The sequence below is a fragment of the Mytilus californianus genome, unplaced genomic scaffold, assembly GCF_021869535.1.
Source record: "Mytilus californianus isolate M0D057914Y unplaced genomic scaffold, xbMytCali1.0.p SCAF_11, whole genome shotgun sequence".
Classification (NCBI taxonomy): Eukaryota; Metazoa; Mollusca; class Bivalvia; order Mytilida; family Mytilidae; genus Mytilus; species Mytilus californianus.
Window position 1 is genome coordinate 23,508,606 of NW_026262593.1, and position 20,099 is coordinate 23,528,704.

General features: G+C 33.6%; 1 protein-coding gene across 2 annotated transcripts in view; it reads right to left on the reverse strand.

The window, feature by feature from the left end:
* Positions 1–13,500, reverse strand: part of LOC127719750 (IgGFc-binding protein-like) — a 53,829-nt gene extending 40,329 nt beyond the window's left edge. Inside the window, exons 1-4 of one of the 2 annotated variants that reach the window (XM_052225996.1) lie at positions 12,226–13,500; positions 7,896–7,983; positions 6,587–6,646; positions 4,689–4,738 (exon numbers count right to left, since the gene is read on the reverse strand). In XM_052225996.1, coding sequence (XP_052081956.1) covers positions 4,707–4,738; positions 6,587–6,646; positions 7,896–7,983; positions 12,226–13,485 — 1,440 coding nt within the window. In that variant the 5' untranslated portion in view covers positions 13,486–13,500 and the 3' untranslated portion in view covers positions 4,689–4,706. Of the gene's footprint in view, positions 1–4,688; positions 4,739–6,586; positions 6,647–7,895; positions 7,984–12,225 lie in introns of those variants that run through there. The other variant, XM_052225994.1, reaches the window with a different exon arrangement.
* Between the last annotated feature and the right edge of the window lie 6,599 nt (positions 13,501–20,099).

Genomic DNA, 20,099 nt, shown 5'->3' on the forward strand with positions numbered 1-20,099 from the left:
TCAAATGTAGACGACAATACATAAAGATTTAAGTAAAACGCAATGATAGAATTATACGGTGAAGTTAATAATGACGTCTACTAACTAAAACAGTCTAACTAAAGCCCTAAACGACAGAAAAAAAAAACATCAAAACAAACGAAAATGATGTTACAGTAAGGATTCAGGAATGACTGAATACCAGCAATACAAGCTCACAACAAACAACATCAATAATTTAATTGACATTTAATGATGACTGCAAAAACAACTACAATATTTGTGTTAAAAAGGATGAAAAGGTTTGTTTTCTCTCTCAAATAACAGGTTAACATTTGCATAGGCAATCGTGTAACTTCCTTCCGATATTGTGTCTTTATATTGACATATGATTTTATAAATACCATTTTGAACCTGAAATAATGGTTTTTATCTTTAAAAGTATTCACCAAAGCACTGTTAAATGCTCAACCGATAAACTAAGGGAAATATGAAATCAGCATTCACACGGATTGACTGAATGATTATGTGTTTGTCTAATGTCCAGTGGAAAATATTTCATACATTCAGGACAATCGAAAAAAAAATATTAAGATAGGCTCTGCAAAATCGGTCGCCGGAACAAAGATTTTTTTCTTTCTAACGGACATCATGTGGATCCCCTATAGTGTTGTTACAAGGTTTTACTTATCTAACATGAAAATAAATTGGCAACACCTCTACAGAGCTAGGTATTTTATCTAACGTCTTGTAAGTGGCTGTGTATTTATACATCCCACACTCAGACGTAATGACTGGAATCAATGTCTATATCCTAGTGAACCATCTGTAGTGTATACATACATGACAAACTCGAAAAAATTTGTGTTTAAACTGAAAAATGTAGAATTTTGAGTTAAAGATATGGAATAAATTTCCCCCAAATTTTTTCCAATGAGGTCTAATTTCAGATGTCTTTTAATCCTTACTTAAATTCAAATTATCACAGATTCATGTGTTCTTTAAGATTTTATCTCATTTCTTAAACAAACAAACAAACAATTAATGCCTGAAGATATCTCAAAACTGCACTATGTATAGATTTTGGCAAATTTAGAGTACATGGATTTATTTTAAAATGTATAAAAGGGATACTGTTAACCAAATCTAAAGTTCTTATAGCTTAAGATAAATAATATCTTTCAGATACAAATTAATTCATTCTAAATAAAGATGTTCTTCGGTGCATAATACGAAAATATGCGAGATTTGCAAAATTGATTTAACAGCATGTAGCAATTGTTTATAACTGTCGTAATCATATTTAGACTCTTTAATATTCAAATTGCAGTAGCTTTCTGAATCATTCCATGAGTGTAACAAACACATTGTAAATCGGCCCTTGAAATTACAAGTAAACAATCTTCATTTTGGAAGGATGCTCGAAACTGATGTTTCATTACTGACACAACTGTATTTTAATAATATTGTCCTCCCAAAATCATAAATGCATTTGTACCTTGCCACACAGTTTGCATTTAAAATCATTACATGACATTTTAATATAATTATGCTTTATAGCCACACCTGATACGATTGCACTAACACTTATACTTTTTAGTTTGTTATGGTCAATCTTGTTTACACATTTGTATCATTGTTGCCGTTTCTATGTTGTAACATTACCACAGGCATATCCTTTGTGTTTGGAATAAATATTATCAATGTTAAGTGGTTTTATTGTACAATGTATTTAATTTTCATGACTTTATGAATATGGTTTCTGATTGCTTTCATTGTCAGATGTTGTTAATATTTAATCGACTATTAAATTATAATTTTGTTATTTAAAGCAAACATTTAATGAAGAAAGTAATTAAGTAATGTATGATGATAGGTATGTCATTTTTCAGGACATTCGTCATTTATAAATTGAAAAGGTGATAATTACCTTAGCATTTTGAAGGCCATTGCTTGCAAAGCTGGTCATATATTCGTGATTTTAATTTATTGTTAGCTTTTATCTAAAAAGAATGCACATATTTACAGCTGTCAGATTTAAGTTTCCATTCATTTTTATTTTATCGTGTATACTGTTTTACGTCGTTTATGGACAGACCTCTACAAATATCAAGCAGTTATATACCGATATTTTTACAAGTCACCAAAAGTCAGTTATTCCCAATTCTAATTTTTCGCAGCCTTTAGAAATAACGGTGAAGCTATTTTTGCTAACAATAACACGATTTGATGAAGTGGACGAAACATTAGACACTGGAGTTGCAATTCAGACTACCTGGAATGATGACGGAATTTCATGGAAACCGTCTTCATATGGTAATGCGGAATCTATCGTCGTGCCTCACACAGATATTTGGACACCGAAATTGGTACTATTAAATTCCGTTGAAACATATGAACCATTAGGAGGAGATAACGATCTCCTTGGAACAGTTCGTCACAACGGTTCTTCAACTATAATCGTAGGCGATGTTTTGTCTTCAAAATGTACACCAAATGTATACAAGTTTCCATTTGATTCTCAAACTTGTGAGCTGGTATTCGTTGTATGGGGATCAACAATAAACGACATACATTTGAAAGCGGATCTTGACCCCGTTGATATTAATTTCTTTAAACCAAACTCTGACTGGACATTGCAATCATATCAAGGTAATACATATCGTTTGCGTGTATACGATGTGTTTGAAATTTCACTTACCATCAAACGTGCACCTTTATATTACAACATAGTTGTAAGTTGTCCTACAATTTTGTTCGGATTATTAAATCCACTGGTTTTTCTTCTTCCGGTAGAATCTGGAGAACGGGTAGGACTATCCATTACTGTGTTACTATCGTATGCAATATTTCTGACCATAGTCCAGATGGCTGTTCCAGCATCTTCCAATCCAATGAGTCTTTTATTAGTCTTTATGGTAGTGACTATTGCTTTAAGCGGAATCATTGTTGCTGTAACTATTTATATATCATCACTTTATTATAGAGATCCACAGTTAAAAATGAACAATATTTTAAAATATATTGGATCAAGGCGGCACGGGAAAAAAAGATTGACTGCAGTTGATCCAGAGTGGGAGATTGAAAAGGAAAATGTGAAATACTCAACAGAGATGAACATAACGTGGAAGGATGTCTGCGATGGACTAGATACATACATGATGGTTATATCATATTGTAACATAATCTGTATCATCTGTTTATATTTCATTATTGTGTCGGTTTAATTATTTGTACAATTTTTTAATTAATGTTGAAACTCGGAATGATTAGTTGAATATTAAATGGTGGAACACATTTGTTTAGTTGGTTTTGCTCATTATTGAAGCCCGTAACCTGACATATACTAGTAATTATAAGTTGTTTACATAATAGATCATCAATTCAAGCAATGTGATATGATTCACTACCCTCCATATTTGCCTACGATAAACTTTATGTTCGCCATTGGTTTGATTCAAATGTTGTGTCCTACTTTAAACTTTATGTTCGCCATTGGTTTGATTCAAATGTTGTGTCCTACGATCAACTTTATGTTCGCCATTGGTTGATTCAAGTATTGTGTCCTACTCATTAACTTGCCTAAACCCTGAGTGAGATAATGCACCTCAAGCCTACATCCATTATGGGTATATGTAATATTGTTGGTAATATCTTGTGTAGTGGTGGAGGAAAATAAAAGCTATATTGTATAGGTTTAAATGCCTTTGCTCTGCACACTTTCTCTACGGGAAGGTTTGCCAAATAGAAGTTGGATACAAAGTGTGTTTCCTGATTCCTGTATTTGTGCAATTGCCTTAGTGGGATGATACCCTCAAAGTAGACAACAGAAAATCAAATTGCATGCTTGTCATTACATATAAAAATAAGAAGATGTGGTGTAATTGCCAATGAGACAACTCTTTACTCTAGACCAAATGACATAGAAGTAAACAGCTATAGGTCACCGCACGGCCTTCAATAATGAGTGAAACCCATACCGCATAGTAAACTAAAAAATGCCTCGAAATGACAAATGTAAAACAATTCAAACGAGAAAACCAACGGCCTGGTTTATGTACAAAACAATAAAAGAAAAACAAATATGATATACAGCAACAAACGACAACCACTGAATAACAGGCTCCTGACTTGGGACAGGCCTCTTCAGATGGTGGCGGGGTAAACATGTTTATTGGCGCCAAACCCTCCCCCTAACCTGGGACAGTGGTAACCAAGTTTACACGATTTCACCACATTTCCCTGCGACTAATTCTTTGGCAACCAGTTTAAGATTAAAAATATTGTCAAAATATTTTAGTAGTCAACTAAACTCCTCTATGGAATAATGCACTTCATTCCTCGTTTCATATCAGGTTCAGGTTTTTTGTTAAAAAGTTTTTCATGAAATTGTTGTCATCAATTTGAAGCTTAGTACACATGTCCATTATGAAGTAAATTCTTACAATTGTTATATCAAATTACGATTTTGACCTAGAATTCATAGTTCACTAAGTAGAAGTTAGCAGATAAATTACTAGATTCTGAGGTTAAATTTGTTGGTTCAGGTAGTTTACCTCGAAGTACATATGCTCATTATTGTGTTAACTTTTAAAACTATATACTAGAAATTGGTCGCTAGCTTGCGTTTAGTGGTTTCTTGATTGATACTATAAAAAAAATTCAACACGTGTATTTAAACAAAGATAGGGCAAAACTTATGTGGATAAAGAATCTTTATTGTAAAGTTATACAAAATTCCTCTTTCTTCGTCTTCCAACTGGAAAATAAGAACATTTTGAAAGCCATATAAAATTGTTTCATTTTTTATTCTATATAAGATATTGACAATGTTTTCAAAGAATTTTGCATCTTCGAGCACCACACACGATAAATAAATTATCAAAAAAAATTCAATCTACTAAAAGATGTGATTTTTAGGTTTTCCTTTCACTGTTTTGATGTTCTTTAACATGTTTTCTCAAATTTCCAACAATTGGTTCCGAGCATCATTGACTTGGGACAGGCGTAAAATTCCAGCAGGGTTCAATATGTTTTGTGAGATCTCAACCCTCATGCATTGTCATGTCTAGAACGACCAACACATGTTACTTCTGACGGCCAAAGCTATTTTTAAAATTTTTCTACTAAACACTTATAATCAACTAAAGATCCACTACATCTGTTTATGTTAACTTGTTTGCTGTCTTACCGACGTTTACTCCATTCCTTTTATTTTCAAAGAGTAATCTAGTCCGCAAAGATCTCTTTAAATATCATATCGTCAATTTAACTTCCGACCAGATACGTGGCTGTGTATTTATACATCCTGCACAGCCAAACGGACACCCCTATTTAGCAAAGATTTTTCTACGACTATATTTGTTATACAAAAGTCAAACCTTGAGGTTTTTAATATACACATTAATCTTTCATATTAAATCATATATTTAATTGGACTAGGTATTCATAAATGCTATTCTGACTACAAAAGATCAAAAAGAAAACAACTCAACAAATCATTGAGATCAAAATAGGCACCTAACAAAAACAATGAAGATGAACGGACATTCAGTATAAACATGACCAGACAAAAAATACCAAAGTACAAGATGATAATAGATATCTGATATCTGAGGAAAACGTACTGACTGTTGTGACAAAAGAAAGTAAATTTTGGATCTTTGGTTTAAATACGTGGATTCGGGGGATATATGAGACAAACATCATGTATAGTTTGAATCATCGGTTAAGCACCATGTATATTATGTGTATCTTTGGAAAAAGCACCCGGTGCCTTACTAGTTATGACAAAGGAGGGAAGTACGGCTTGTATCTTTTATTGAAAATGTCTTGTGACTAATGATGAACGCATACCTAATATCTGATAAATTGGTAACCGGCACCTGATGAACCAATATATTTTTCAATATTTATTTATGAAAAATGTACCTCGCATTCAGTAAATATGTATAGAAAACAAACCTGGATGTTGGATGTGTATTGATTGATAATTTAGTCTTAGATGCATGATTTTTTATATTAGTTGTTATTGGCTTTGCACTAGCTGTCAGTAACTGCGAGTACTCTCAGATCTGTACTTAGTGTCTTTTTGTTGTAGGGATGTACAAGTACCCGGTCACGTCCACGTGTTTTTGTTATATGTATTTCTATTTGTATCCATCTGATGAGTTAAGCCTTTTTCAACTGGTTTTTATAGTTCGTTCTTATGTTGTACTGTTACACCACTGTACCAGGTTAGCGGGAGGGTTGGAATCCCGCTAACATGTTTAACCCAGCCACATTCTGTATGTATGTGCCTGTCCCAAGTCAGGAGCCTGTAATTCAGTGGTTGTCGTTTGTTGCTGTGTTACATATTTGTTTTTCGTTCATTTTTTTGTACATTGATTAGGCTGTTAGTTTTCTCGTTTGAATTGAATTTACATTTGTGATTTCGGCGCCTTTTATAGCTGACTATGCGGTATGGGCTTTGCTCATTGTTGAAGGCCGCACGGTGACTAATAACTGTTAATTTCTGTGTCATTTGGTCTCTTGTGGAGAGTTGTCGCATTGGCAATCATACCACATCTTCTTTTTTATATATACTGACATACTAAAGTATACATACTTGCTACATCAGGAGCACAGCACCTACAGTCTTCATCAACTCGGCCATCACCGTCGTTATCTACAAAATTGCATGAGACTATCAGCGTCTATTGTTTAAAAATCTTAGAAATAAATAATGGATTTTAATAGTATTACGGTAACTCGATTCTTATCAAACAAAATCTAGCAACACCCTCACTGAGCGACTAACTAGATAATAGAAAAAATGAATACACGTTTTTTTGTCTTACGGTTTGTGACCTCATAAATCAATACTTTTTACAATTTCGAAGCCAAGGATTATAAAGATGTTTAAAACTTCTCTTATAAATGAATGACTCAATTTATATCGTTCCTGTTATTGTATAATGAATCATTTATTTGCTATGCAGAACAAAGGCATTTCTGTACTTTTGTTTATGTCTTTTGATAAAAACCTTTACATATGTTATATTAAAATTTTGTCCTATAGATACATGCAAAGGTGTTCCCGTGTGGATAGACAACTTTTGTTTTTAAATGTTGGCACAGGTTTATGAAACCCTTTTTGCTATCAAATTATATTTAATGGTATATATTATGAGATCACGTCAAACATTGTTATTTATATTTACCATACATTATACTTAGTGTGTAACAAGCGGAAGTAAAATAGCCATAAATCTACTCCAAGACTGATAACCCACTTCAGCCCTATGTGACGTCACATGGCCGGGCTGATATTGGGTTATCTGCATGGGTGCGTTCGTACATCGGTAGTGTATGATAAAAGGTTAAAACATGTCCTTTTCCGGGTATCATCCTTCGACCAATATCACCTCTTGACTAACGTCTCGAGATGATACCCGGGACGATATGGAACATTAATCTGTTTGTAATTATGGACAAATCTTAAAAGCTTACCTACACCAGTTGTGAACAGTTTGCAAAGAAGTCCGCTCAAACCGGTTCTAGGGTCCGCCTTAAACTTGCCGTGAGGTGAGTGTTTTTTTTATTCCTTGTTGAATACCTCACTGTGACTTTGAGATGAATAACAGCAATAAAAGCGTTCTTTTTTTAAATTTTTTTTGGTTGTGCATATACTGATTGTGTGTCATGGATGGATACAATATATCCTTAGTTTTCTATCATAGAAAGAATTACGACTTACAATTGTCGGTTGTTGAATAGCAAATATTGATATATGAAGGCGACCTTTTAAATCAAACAAAAAGAACTTTCAATGGTATATTCAAGCGCTGTATATGATTCTGAAAATTGATATTCAAATGGCTTTTCCTTTATATTATTGTTCCTCCCTAGCAATAAGAATTATACTTAATTCCAACCTTTGCCATCACATTCCTCTTCGTCTACTTCACCGTCACAGTCGTTGTCAATTTCATCGCCATACTGCATCGCTTTAGCTTGACAACCCTACAATACGTTTCATAATAAGTTGATATTGTATATCATTAAGCTTCTTTGGAAAATACTAGTTTCACCAGTTAATAAACCTAGCTTTTGTATTAATTGTTAATATTTTGCAGTCCTGAATTTGCATGAAATTACTGTCACTTGACGTTAAGCACGCAACAATCAATTTGTTTGATTTGTTTGATACCTGTACTTCTCAGATTGGGTCATTAGTGATTTCATTGTTGGGAACTATCAGACTATCAATTTGTTTAATGTCTGAGGGGTTTACTTGTTACTCTTATGGATCGGTTGTAGCTTGCCTTTTCGAAATAGTTAATCGTAAGATTTTCGACTTACAAACACTGAAATACAGCTTGGCATTTTTAATATAGCAGTATCGGTTCGGATTAAAAATTTGGCCGTACCGGTTTCCAGTTCATCGTCATTGCATTTGCACTGGGTCGATACCACTGCCGATGAACTGTTAGACGCCAGGGGTATCATCACTTCAGTAGTCAGTGCCACGATTTATAAAACGCTTTTCATAAATTCGCTATTGATGGATTAAGAAATTATCAAGAAACTAAGGTTACTACTCCACTTGTCCTACTCCCTCATGCAAAGTTGACCTAAGATGCATTTGTCTATTTTGAGGTGCCTTTTGGTCATATAGATGTTTGTCTATTTAGAGGTGCCTTTTGGTCATATAGCTGTTTGTCTATTTAGAGGTGCCTTTTGGTCATAAAGCTCTTTGTCTATTTGGAAGTGCCTTTTGGTCATATAGCTCTTTGTCTATTTAGAGGTGCCTTTTGGTCATATAGCTGTTTGTCTATTTAGAGGTGCCTTTTGGTCATATAGCTGTTTGTCTATTTGGAGGTGCCTTTTGGTCATAAAGCTCTTTGTCTATTTGGAAGTGCCTTTTGGTCATATAGCTCTTTGTCTATTTAGAGGTGCCTTTTGGTCATATAGCTCTTTGTCTATTTAGAGGTGCCTTTTAGTCATATAACTCTTTGTCTATTTAGAGGGGCCTTTTGGTCATATAGCTCTTTGTCTATTTAGAGGTGCCTTTTGGTCATATAGCTTTTTGTCTATTTAGAGGTGCCTTTAGGTCATACAGCTCTTTGTCTATATATTTAAAGGTGCCTTTTGGTCATATAGCTCTTTGTCTATTTAGAGGTACCTTTTGGTCATATAGCTGTTTGCTTGGTCAGTCATATATACATGCTTGCATGGCTTTCAGGTGTTTTGGTTTGGGCGTTACTGATGAAGGTAAATCCTCAAAAGCGCTCGCACGAAATTAAAAATTTGTATTTTCAATTATTAAACCAAAGTAGAATATTTATATATATATTGCATGAGCACGTACTTTTGAAAAATTTCATGCGGGATACTTTACTTAAAGGCAAAACTAAAATTTTTACAATGAAGTTATATCGAAAGGTTGGCAACTCTTTTATCAAGATAAAGTTAATCTTGTAATAGTCAGTGGTCACCTGCTATTGCAATACATAATAGAGACCCCCGTACGTGTCCGTTGTTTTCTCTTAAATGTGAGTTTTCATTCAAATTAACAATCGATAGTAAGAATATGTTTAATCTCTAATCGAAGACAACACACGAGCATTTTATGTTAAAAATCATTTTCCACTATTTTTTTTTTAACCATTATATAAATTGATGTCGCTCGTTAACTCATTAATTTTAAAATTTCGACTTTTGACGCTTGTGTGTTTATCTAATTTTTCTTAGTGAAATGAATTTTGAATAAATGTCATTTCTGACACTTATAATTTGATGATCGTTTGTTATCCTTATAGGGGCTTCGGTGGCCAGTGGTCTAAGTAGTTCATCAACTGTATCACTAGCCTGTCAACACCGAGGTTGTGAGTTCGAATCCCGCACGTGGTAGGTGCGTTCGACTCCAATATTCTTTGACAAGGATTTTAAATTTTCCTGTCGAATGTCGGCGGTTTTCTCCGTGGCTTCATCCACAAATAAAAAAAATGACCGCTACGAAATAGCTAAGAGTGCCAAAAGTGGCGTTAAACACCAGCAATTAATCAATGTTATCCTTCTAGTGCCTTGTTTGTTGAATGTTTTAAAACTTTTTCTACATTATTACCTTAAAAGATCAGTATGGTCTTGAACACAATTACAATTTATAAAAAGAACATACTAAACATTAGAGTTTTGAACTCATTTAATAAATTTATGATTTATATTTTTATTGCAGATTATGCTTATTTATGTTATTCACCCTTTGGAAAATTTAAAAAAAAATTGACTTAACACCAGATATCAGCAGCGGTTTTGCTATATGAATAAATTAGAATTTGATTATTAAAATTAGATGTAAATAGAGAATATTATACGATTTTTTCAATATCACATCCGGATCAATCTTAGACACCAATATAATCCCAAGAGCTCTGCTCGAGGGATTATATTGGTTGAGGGTTGATACGGTGTGTGATATTGAAAAAGCCATATCATATACACTTTATTATATATCTCAAGTAGATGTTTTTCGTGTACGTGACGTGCTTCATACAAATAAGGGGTTTGATAAAGCCTTTGCAACGGTGACTGATGTCGATGACGTGACGTCATAGAGATTAAGGGTACATCCGTGACTGATATCGATATCATCACGGATGGCTGATACAGCACGATTGCCATTGATCGTATTACGCATACAATTTACATGTATTGACTACTAAGTATATAATAAAGCTATTTACAATTATGCAGCAACACGGGGCTATATTAAACAACGAAACCAACAATTAACAGCAAAAGGCAAAGATTCCTTAACAAAACCCTAACCCAAAAATGAAACAATGCAGCTCTATAATGTACCAAGTCATCCACCCACAATTCACACAAATAAGATTTCCAGGAAACAATGTGCTTTTTTAGTATGTTCAATATTAAGCTGATTTTGGAAAATAGATTTCAATTTAGGTATATTTGTAGGACTCGGAAGTGCAATGGGGACGCTGAAGTGCGATGGTCACGCTGATGTGCGAAGTCTGCCGTTTTTGTCTTATAACATGGACGCACAGTGTTGTGTTTGGGATGGTGATCCGAGTTGGGACCATGATAGAGCGACTTTACAAGGATAGATATAGTGTCCCGACAAAGAATTTCCGCCAGTTGCAGTAAAAAATAAAATACGACGATCTTATTCTGTTCTCTCATTTACAGTAGTCGAATATACTTGTTGCTACTTTGTGTTGTTGTGACCAAGCAAGTAGTACTTGAATTTCTAATATATTCCTCGTTTTTCAGTATTTAAAATTAGTACTGGTTTGAATGGACTATAACCTTTGCATTTGAATTTTAATAACGCTTGTATGAACGTTTTATTATTTTTGTCGAAGCCTATTTATAAAGTAAACAATAACGTTCCAGTTATGATACGAAATGTAATGGCTAATTATCATGATATTCACGGTCTTTTACTTGAAAACCTGAAATTCTGCTTCTACCAATTATATCGACTTTTACATCGACATGATAACATGCAAAATATTGAAAATATAGTTATGTAATTCATCGCACTTCAACGTTGCCACCAACTCACTTCGTCGTACCTATCAACAACAAAGCGTCACAATGCTAATCATCGCACTTCAGCGTGATCAAAAACACACATCAGCGTCCAACAATCGCACTTCAGTGTGACCATTGCGGTCCAGAGTCCAACATATTTATCACCGTATTATAATTAGATGATCTAACATCGCCATAATTAATTTGTATTTTTGTCGTCATACTGAAAAAAATGGCGATCAACTGTATTTACACCAAGAAATGAAATTGGATACTCCGCATTTATCATGCTTTTTAATAACATATGATCAAATCGCTGAAAGAACCCCATCCTAACTTACTATCATTCTGCATTGACAATAATATCTTGGTGTAAATTAGATACACATATTCGGGCTGACGTCCACAAGGTATATCTAATACTTACAGATGTTCTTATCTCTCTTTGGATAATTTCATTCTGTCAGTCATTCACAAACAATTGTAATTCGTTTAATCTTATCGCGGGAACCCGTGTAAACTTTTAAGGACAATAACACTCACTGACTTATAATGAGATCAAAATATAAAAATAAGAATATTTGGTATGAGAGCATATCACATAGAAGTTAAAAACTATGCGGCACTATACGGCCTTCAATAATGAGCAAAACCCATACCGTAGCATTTAATGTTATTTTTCTATAAGGTATAATATATACTTACAGAATTAACTGGTGTAAGCAACAGTCCAACAGGAAATCCGTACGACTCTAATTTTGCCTTGCCAAACAGTATTCCGCCAATGACCGCTGTGTCATTAATATGATTCACAGTATGTGTACCGACAGATATCCTGACATACCCAGCGACTAGGTTACTTCCGGGTATCTGATGGTATGTTGTGTTGCTAGGTAACGGATGATTATCTAGTCTGAGGCCATTTTTCTGATTACCATTTACAATAAACATGAAATAATTTGTATAGTTTCCTAATGAATATTCAGGAGTAGTAAATGTATAATGGGCAGCATATTGTTCAATTGGTGGAATAGTGATCAATGAAGGATCGGCATGATCAAGGCTACCCTTCTTCTGCGTCAGAGAAAACTGATACAAGGAAATAGGTTTGTCCGAGACAACATGAGAGTACAAGCCTGAGCTATAATGTTTTTGAACAGATTGTCCGGCTTTAACAATAGTAAATTTTTCGTTGAATGGAACGCCTTGGTCCATGCCAGTTACAGTAATTACAGTATTGTCTTCACTTGCCACAAACTTAAATATATCGCCTACGTTAAATCTCTCAGGAATAGGAACTGTGGCAAAATTTTTCCCCCATGAATCTACCGGAAGTAACATTTCAACAAGATGGTCACGTGATGCACCAGTATTACCTACTACTGCTTTTTTGTTACCACTTAAAACTCCCACTGGCTTATCGGATATAATATGACTTCCGGTTAAATCTGCCACGGAACTGATCTCCAAGGTACTATATATATTTATAGTAAGATTTATCCATTGATTTTGATGATAGGTGATTCCTTTTAAAGTAACATTCAGACCAGGCGTATTCGGTAATTGTATAGCAACATTTGTATGATGAGCGGTCCCGATGACTGTAAAAAGGGTATAGTAGTAAGAAGGAGAATATGAAATGGTGTAATATTCTTTGCCTAACGCATCAACAGGTAAGGCAAGATAACCATCAGCGGAATGTAGTTCTCGGTTAACACCATACACAACGATTTCATGGTCTGATTGGATCACTATTGCTTTCTTTACTAATTGAGTATGGTTCAATCGATAACTCGTATTCAGTTGAGTTAGGTGAACCTGGCCCTGCGTCACGGTAAATGATTCATAGAGTCGTAAAGAGTGGTGAGCTACTTTTGTAGAAATATTGACATGAACAAGTTGTTTACTATCCGTTGTTATAAACAATTCTGGCGGTATATCTTGGTTTGTTATTTTGTTATCCATAAAAGCTACCAAAAATTTCGTTCCTCTGTTATCTAAGGCACCTGTTGCAATTGAAACAATGAAATAAAATCAAGCATACAACATACTTTTGTAAAATTTGTGCAAGAATGTCAGGGAACATGAAATACCCTCAAATGTTGTGTATAAAAGAAAAGAAAGAATATGGGTTTTCCATCCATGACACAAAATCCGTACATACACAGCAAAAATTCCAAAAAAGCAAAGCACATCCTATATTGTTGTTCTTCAACTCAAACTCACAGTTTTACCACCGACAAACACTATGTACATGTAATGTGTTTTAACATGGTCAAAGTGGCAAGTGTCATGAGTGGAGTAGGAACTGATAACCCAGTCTGAAGCAAATGTGTTTATCCCTATTTTAGCGAGATTTGATCTGTTCATTCATTAGGTTTCTGTGTTGTGTTTTGCAGATTGCTGTACATTGTTTACATTAAAAAACAAATTCTCAAAAAACAAAAGTCCTCTTAACATTTCATATACAACCGTAATTTGTTTTGTTATCTATGTTGATATAAAATAAAATTGTCAGGACTTTATTTCACTGTTTGACCAATGTTATTTTTGATAAATCGTATTCAAATGTTAAATACAGAGTTTCATATTCAATATTCCTCCCAAAGCAATCTGGGAATTGCAAAAACTAGACTATTTCGTTTGTTATAAAAAGAAAATATCACACAATTTGCGTATATGCCGAAATAAATTTAAATACTTTACTTTTGTGTTTTTGTTTTAGTAAAAGTTAATGCTGAGTTCACATTAAAACTTCCAGGAAAATATGCGCATCGAGGAAAATTGATTATTCAATTTTATAAAGGGACAACCATTTGAATTTCTGGGTGGAGGGGCAGGAGGATTTTGACAATGGAATAGCTTGGCCTGGTGAGAACTGAAAATAATATCTTTGCACAATACAGGATGAAAATGAATAATCTGCTTCATGAAATGCGGGATACTTGAGGATATAAATGTGAACAAAAGTGAAATTAAATTTTCGCACGGCAAATATAATTTTAATAATCCTGTTCTTGGAATACATTTATATAACAGTAACGAGGACACCAGATAAGACGATAAGTGTATTAATAATTAGCTCGTTCTTTATGTTACTTTTATGAATAACCCCGATGTCCGCTACGAGTAATAGCTTTTCTAAAAAAACTCGTCGTCTTCTGCCTATTTTAGTTATACAATTGTTGGTTAAGTAAACACTGTAAAGTATAACCTTTAGTCAAGTAAAGAATTTTTCACAAACTGTTTAAAGAATCCTTGCATATTGTAGTACTTGACACATTCTAGAGGTTATTGATGTGTAAACTGCGACAGATTAACTCACACAACCTGAATAAAAGTCCGACATGGCAACTTAGTACATACAATGTAAGGAAACGATCAAAACATAATTCATTTCTTGTTTTAGTTTTATGTTTACAAGATGGCTGCATGCATTATATTGGAGAGTAATTTTTCTAGGCATTCAACGATCTCCTTTTTTTTTGTTCTCGTCCTTAGTATGTATTTAACGTTTAGACATTAAGAAATCAACAAGGAATTATGATAACATACATACAAGTGTATTGCCGTTCCAAGACCATTTTCACAGATGTTTTTGGTCAGAATATGATTTATTTTAGTGGAAAGTAACCCTCATGAATAAGAGTTTTAAGTTAACATGGTTAATTACTTATGAATAATAATTATTCTTCAGTATCAATCACCGTGTTTATTGGTTTTGGTTTGTGAACATTATTACAGAAAGCAAGTTTTCAGGAGTACGTTCAATTATTTAATCATAATTATATTAAAAAAACAGTACATTTATACATAATTTGTGTCACCATTTTTGACTGCTCCATCGAGCAAGTAGCCGGCAATTAGTTCATAGTTGACATTGCGTGTAATAGACATGGCAATCAAGCACTGACTATGAAGCAAAAGATGAAAACAGACTCAACATGCAGATATCTTATACGTTCGGGTATTTCACATCCAATCTTTTATGGTAATATTCTTTACAAAGCACAAAAATGTCAGTATTCACCTCAAAAGCTAACAAAACCTTTAAACAGACTTATTAAGAAGGGATATAGTTACGATACTGTCATTAAAGATTGCATATTTGGCTTTAATATTAATTCACTTATAGGGTCTTTGCATCGGAATTAAACACATTTATTCTAAAACCAGTTGTTGGCATGACACGGGTTATGTTCTTCTCATATATTTTATGACGGTATAATACTAAACCCCTAACAGGAGGGATTGTGCCTAATATTCATAAGATGAAGACATAATCTTTTAATCAGTTTAATTGAGGTTTGGAGCTGGCATGTCAGTAACTGCTAGTAGTCCGTTGTTATTTATGTATTATTGTCTTTTTTGTTTATTTTCTTTTGTTTCTTATTCTGACATCGGACTCGAACTTCTCTTATACTGAGTTTTACTGTACGTACTGTTGTGCGTTTGTTTTTTCTACATTGGCTAGAGGTATAGGGGGAGGGTTGAGATCTAAAAAACATGTTTAACCCCGCCGCATTTTTGCGCCTGTCCCAAGTCAGGAGCCTCTGGCCTTTGTTAGTCTTGTATCATTTTTTAATTTTAGTTTCCTGTGTATAATTTGGAGTTTAGTATGACGTCCATTATCATTGAACTAGTATACATATTTGTTTAGGGGCCAGCTGAAGGACGCCTTCGGGTGCGGGAGTTTCTCGCTGCATTGAAGACCCATTGGTGGCCTTCTGCTGTTGTCTGCTCTATGGTCGGGTTGTTGTCTCTTTGACACATTCCCCATTTCCATTCTCAATTTTATTTGTTTCATATTTTGTTTTTGTTTACACGATATATGATATTGAATGAAGAGTTCTACCACATAGGTTATTGATGAGATTTTTTTCTATAGCAAACATAAGTACGGTATGGGGTTTTCTCATTGTTGAAGGTCGTACTGTGGCCTACAATTGCTTACTACCACTTCATTTGGTCTCTGGTGGATATTTGTGTCATTGGAAATCAAACCACATTTCCTCCTATTTATATTAGTACATACAGCTCTTTTTCAAAACATGTCTTTATAGCTTGTACATGTAATCAAACAAACGAATTTTTCAGAAATGTTTGTATTAAGTTTTTAGCATCAGTGGAATAAAATCAGTGATTCTTTTAAAAAATTTAAAAAACGAAGACAAATAAGAAAATATTAATTAAACTGATGAATATTTACAATATAGAAAGAAAGAAGGAAAGAAAGAAAGAAAAGTGCTTTCTGTGGTTTTTTTTTCGTATTTTAAAACCAAAAGAATTATTGTGAATATTATTACGTTTGATTTTTTGGATTTTTTTTTAATGGAGACTTCTTGTGTTGCAATGACATGAAATATATCAAGGTTTTCTGCGCCAGTTTAGTAACTTTTAGGAATTAATTCTTTTTTCACTTTTCAAACAAAAGTGATAGAAACTATGAAAAAGATAGCAATGAGTGCAAAGATGGTGCCTTTCTTGTGTTGTATAAAGTATATCTTATATATTAGATTTGCAATTCATTCTTTCATTTTGTTGTATTTTACTACGATGCCGGTAAATTAGCCATCTAAGGATTTGTATTAATGATTCGCGGTGCTGTTGTCAATGAATTTCGTAAATAATTGTACCGTGTGCTTGATTGATATCTCAATTCTAAGAAAATCGAATTATTTTAAGAAAAAAACAACTGAAAAGAGGCTTTGACGAATCTTACTCCGTTTAGAAAAAGAAGTATACACGCATGTTTACTGAATGCCGATTCTTGAACAGCCAGCTATCCCTTTTTTTCGGTATATCACTTTAAATGGGAAATTTAGTACATAACAACCATCGTATGAAATTGAATTATTTTTTCTTTATATTATTGAAATAATGTAACGTATACGTACAGAATACATATTTTGCCAGTTATTGACCTAAGCTGTCTGGGACGCCATTTTATGACGTTACATTTTAAACGGAAGTATTTCGAGGGTGGGTGTACCGGATTGAAGGATTTCATGTCACCAGCATTATTTGAATGCAGTATTACCCGAAATCATAATAACTAATCTCGCAACTTTTATTAAATTTTGCAACAACCCCAAAAATAACAAATTTCTGAAGTAACAGTATTTCATAAGTTTGGGCATGATACCGCCTTGGTATAAAATTAGGGGGAATCGAGCTAAATTCATAACATATTTACACTAAATCCATTGGATTTGTACTGATTAATATGTATTCTTGTCTAAAAGAGCATGGTTATTTTATTAATTGATTCTTGCCAATCTGATTTTTGCAGTTTGTTATTACGTTGTGATGTTACACCACTGTCCCAAGTAAGGGGACGATGCGCACTCATAAACAATTTTAACCCTGTTACATTCTATAGGTGCTTATCCCAAGTCAGGAGCATGTAATTCCGTGGTTGCCGTAGGTTGCTGTCTGTCATACATGTATATGTTTTTTTTGTTTATTATACTGTCACGAAAAAGCCGTTGTCTTTTTTTTTCAATGAATTGTTTCACATTTTGTCATGTCATGGAATAATCGATTATAGCTTAATATACGACATTGGCCAGGGTTTTGCTCATTATTGAAGGCCGTTCAATGAGCTATTACTTCTCTACATCCATTCATAATTTCTCGTCCTTTTCTTTATTCTTGGCTGAAACTGAATCATGCAAGATTTACATTTGGTAGTGTTGGTTTTTAGTCCAGTTTTATACATGCGTAAATTATACATTAAACAACTTTACCTCGCGCAATCTGCACTATACATATCCATGTACATATATTTAGGTAGGAGAAAATCATTTTGACAATGCTACTCCTAAAACCCACTCTGACAATGACTTCCTATCAATTCCTTAGCCTATTTAAATGTAAGCCATTCAGTTTAAAGTAAGTTCAAGACATACATTGTTGTGTATAATAAATACGGTAAGAGTTCGTTCTGGCACTCGCACCCTAGGAAATAAACACACATGTCATACAAATATTGTCAAACATGCAGTAAAACGGTTATGTAATGAATCATTCCCTAAATATAGAATTAGGAGAAAGGCGTGCAAAAGAAAGATCTAAATATAAGAAATAAAAATAATGGAATAAATGTATAAATTATCAAATATCAAAAAGAACTCGTTATCGGTTGTCCTTTTAAAATAAAGTTCACGTCTCCTTGATGTATACCCAACATTCCCTTTGTTATGACTGTACACTAAGTACTTGCCATGGCAATGTCAGTTGGTTTTCGACTTATGGGTTTGAATATCCTTTTGGTATCTTTTGCCTCTCTTTTACTTCCTGCTACAACAAAGGGGTTCTTTATGTTTCTTTAACATCGTTTAATCATATCACTCAATTTTTTTATTATTTTTGGTTTTGCCGTGACAATTTTAAAGGATTGCTTTAATGCTAGTTGGTGCACAAATGGTTTAAATAGATGTGCTTTTCAGCAACAAAGTAAAACATTCTGAATCTGTCTATTCTGAGTCTTATCAATTTAAGTGCACTTAATAAGAAGGTATAAACGCCCACGGACTAACAATTCAAGGTAATGGTGACACCACTGTTTTCTGATAAAAATGTTAAGTAAGTACATGCAACTCTGTAATACTTTTGATTTTGGTAAGACTACGAGATTCTTATCAATGACGAAACATTGCTTGACATAAGACTTAATGTAGTCATTTTATGTAATCATTATATAATTTGGCCGCCTCTGTGGTCACATGATAGCGTGTATTGATCTTCTGTATAGTCAAACCAACGACACGACGCGAACAAAGACGTTACCAATTAACGAATCAGTATATTATATATTTCATGCACTATATTCGTTATTTTATGACCTCAGTTCAAAATCCAAAATTATGATTTGGTTGTCAATTATGCGATGAAGTGAATAAAAGAATTTTAAAGAAGAAGGAGGCCATAATCGAGTTCTATATAAAAATAAGGAGATGTGGACAAATTTCCAAAAGTACCAAAGACAAAATAGGTGACCAATTACATTTCACGGTATGTCCATCAATATTTTTAATGAGCTAAACCCTTACCGAATAAGCGGTAAACGGTCTGTATAACAAAACATGAAATAATTCTAAAGAAAAAACCAACAATCTATTATGAAAATAAGGAGGTGTGATTTAATTGTTTACGGGACAGCTATAAATATATATATATATATATAAGGATACAAATGGCGTAGATGTAAGCAACTATAGGTCACCGTACGGCCTTCAATAATTAGCAAAACCTTACCGTATAGTCAGCTATAAAAGGCCCAGACATTTGTCAAGCTGTTTAAAATATATTAAGTTTTCGAATTGTTATTTCAAATTCATTTTTATAAGGAAAATTACAGAAAAAGACAAAGACAAACATCGACACCCGAATCATAAAAAAAGACATACAGACAGAGGAAGACAAAAAAAATATAGCGAATAGCATGATCAACACTTACTTATGGCACACAAGGTGGTCGGGTTAAACGCACTATACCCTTTCCCGTTTGTAGATCTACACCAGATGACGTGAAGGTTAAAATCACAATAAAAAAACCTACATAATAGTCAAATTAC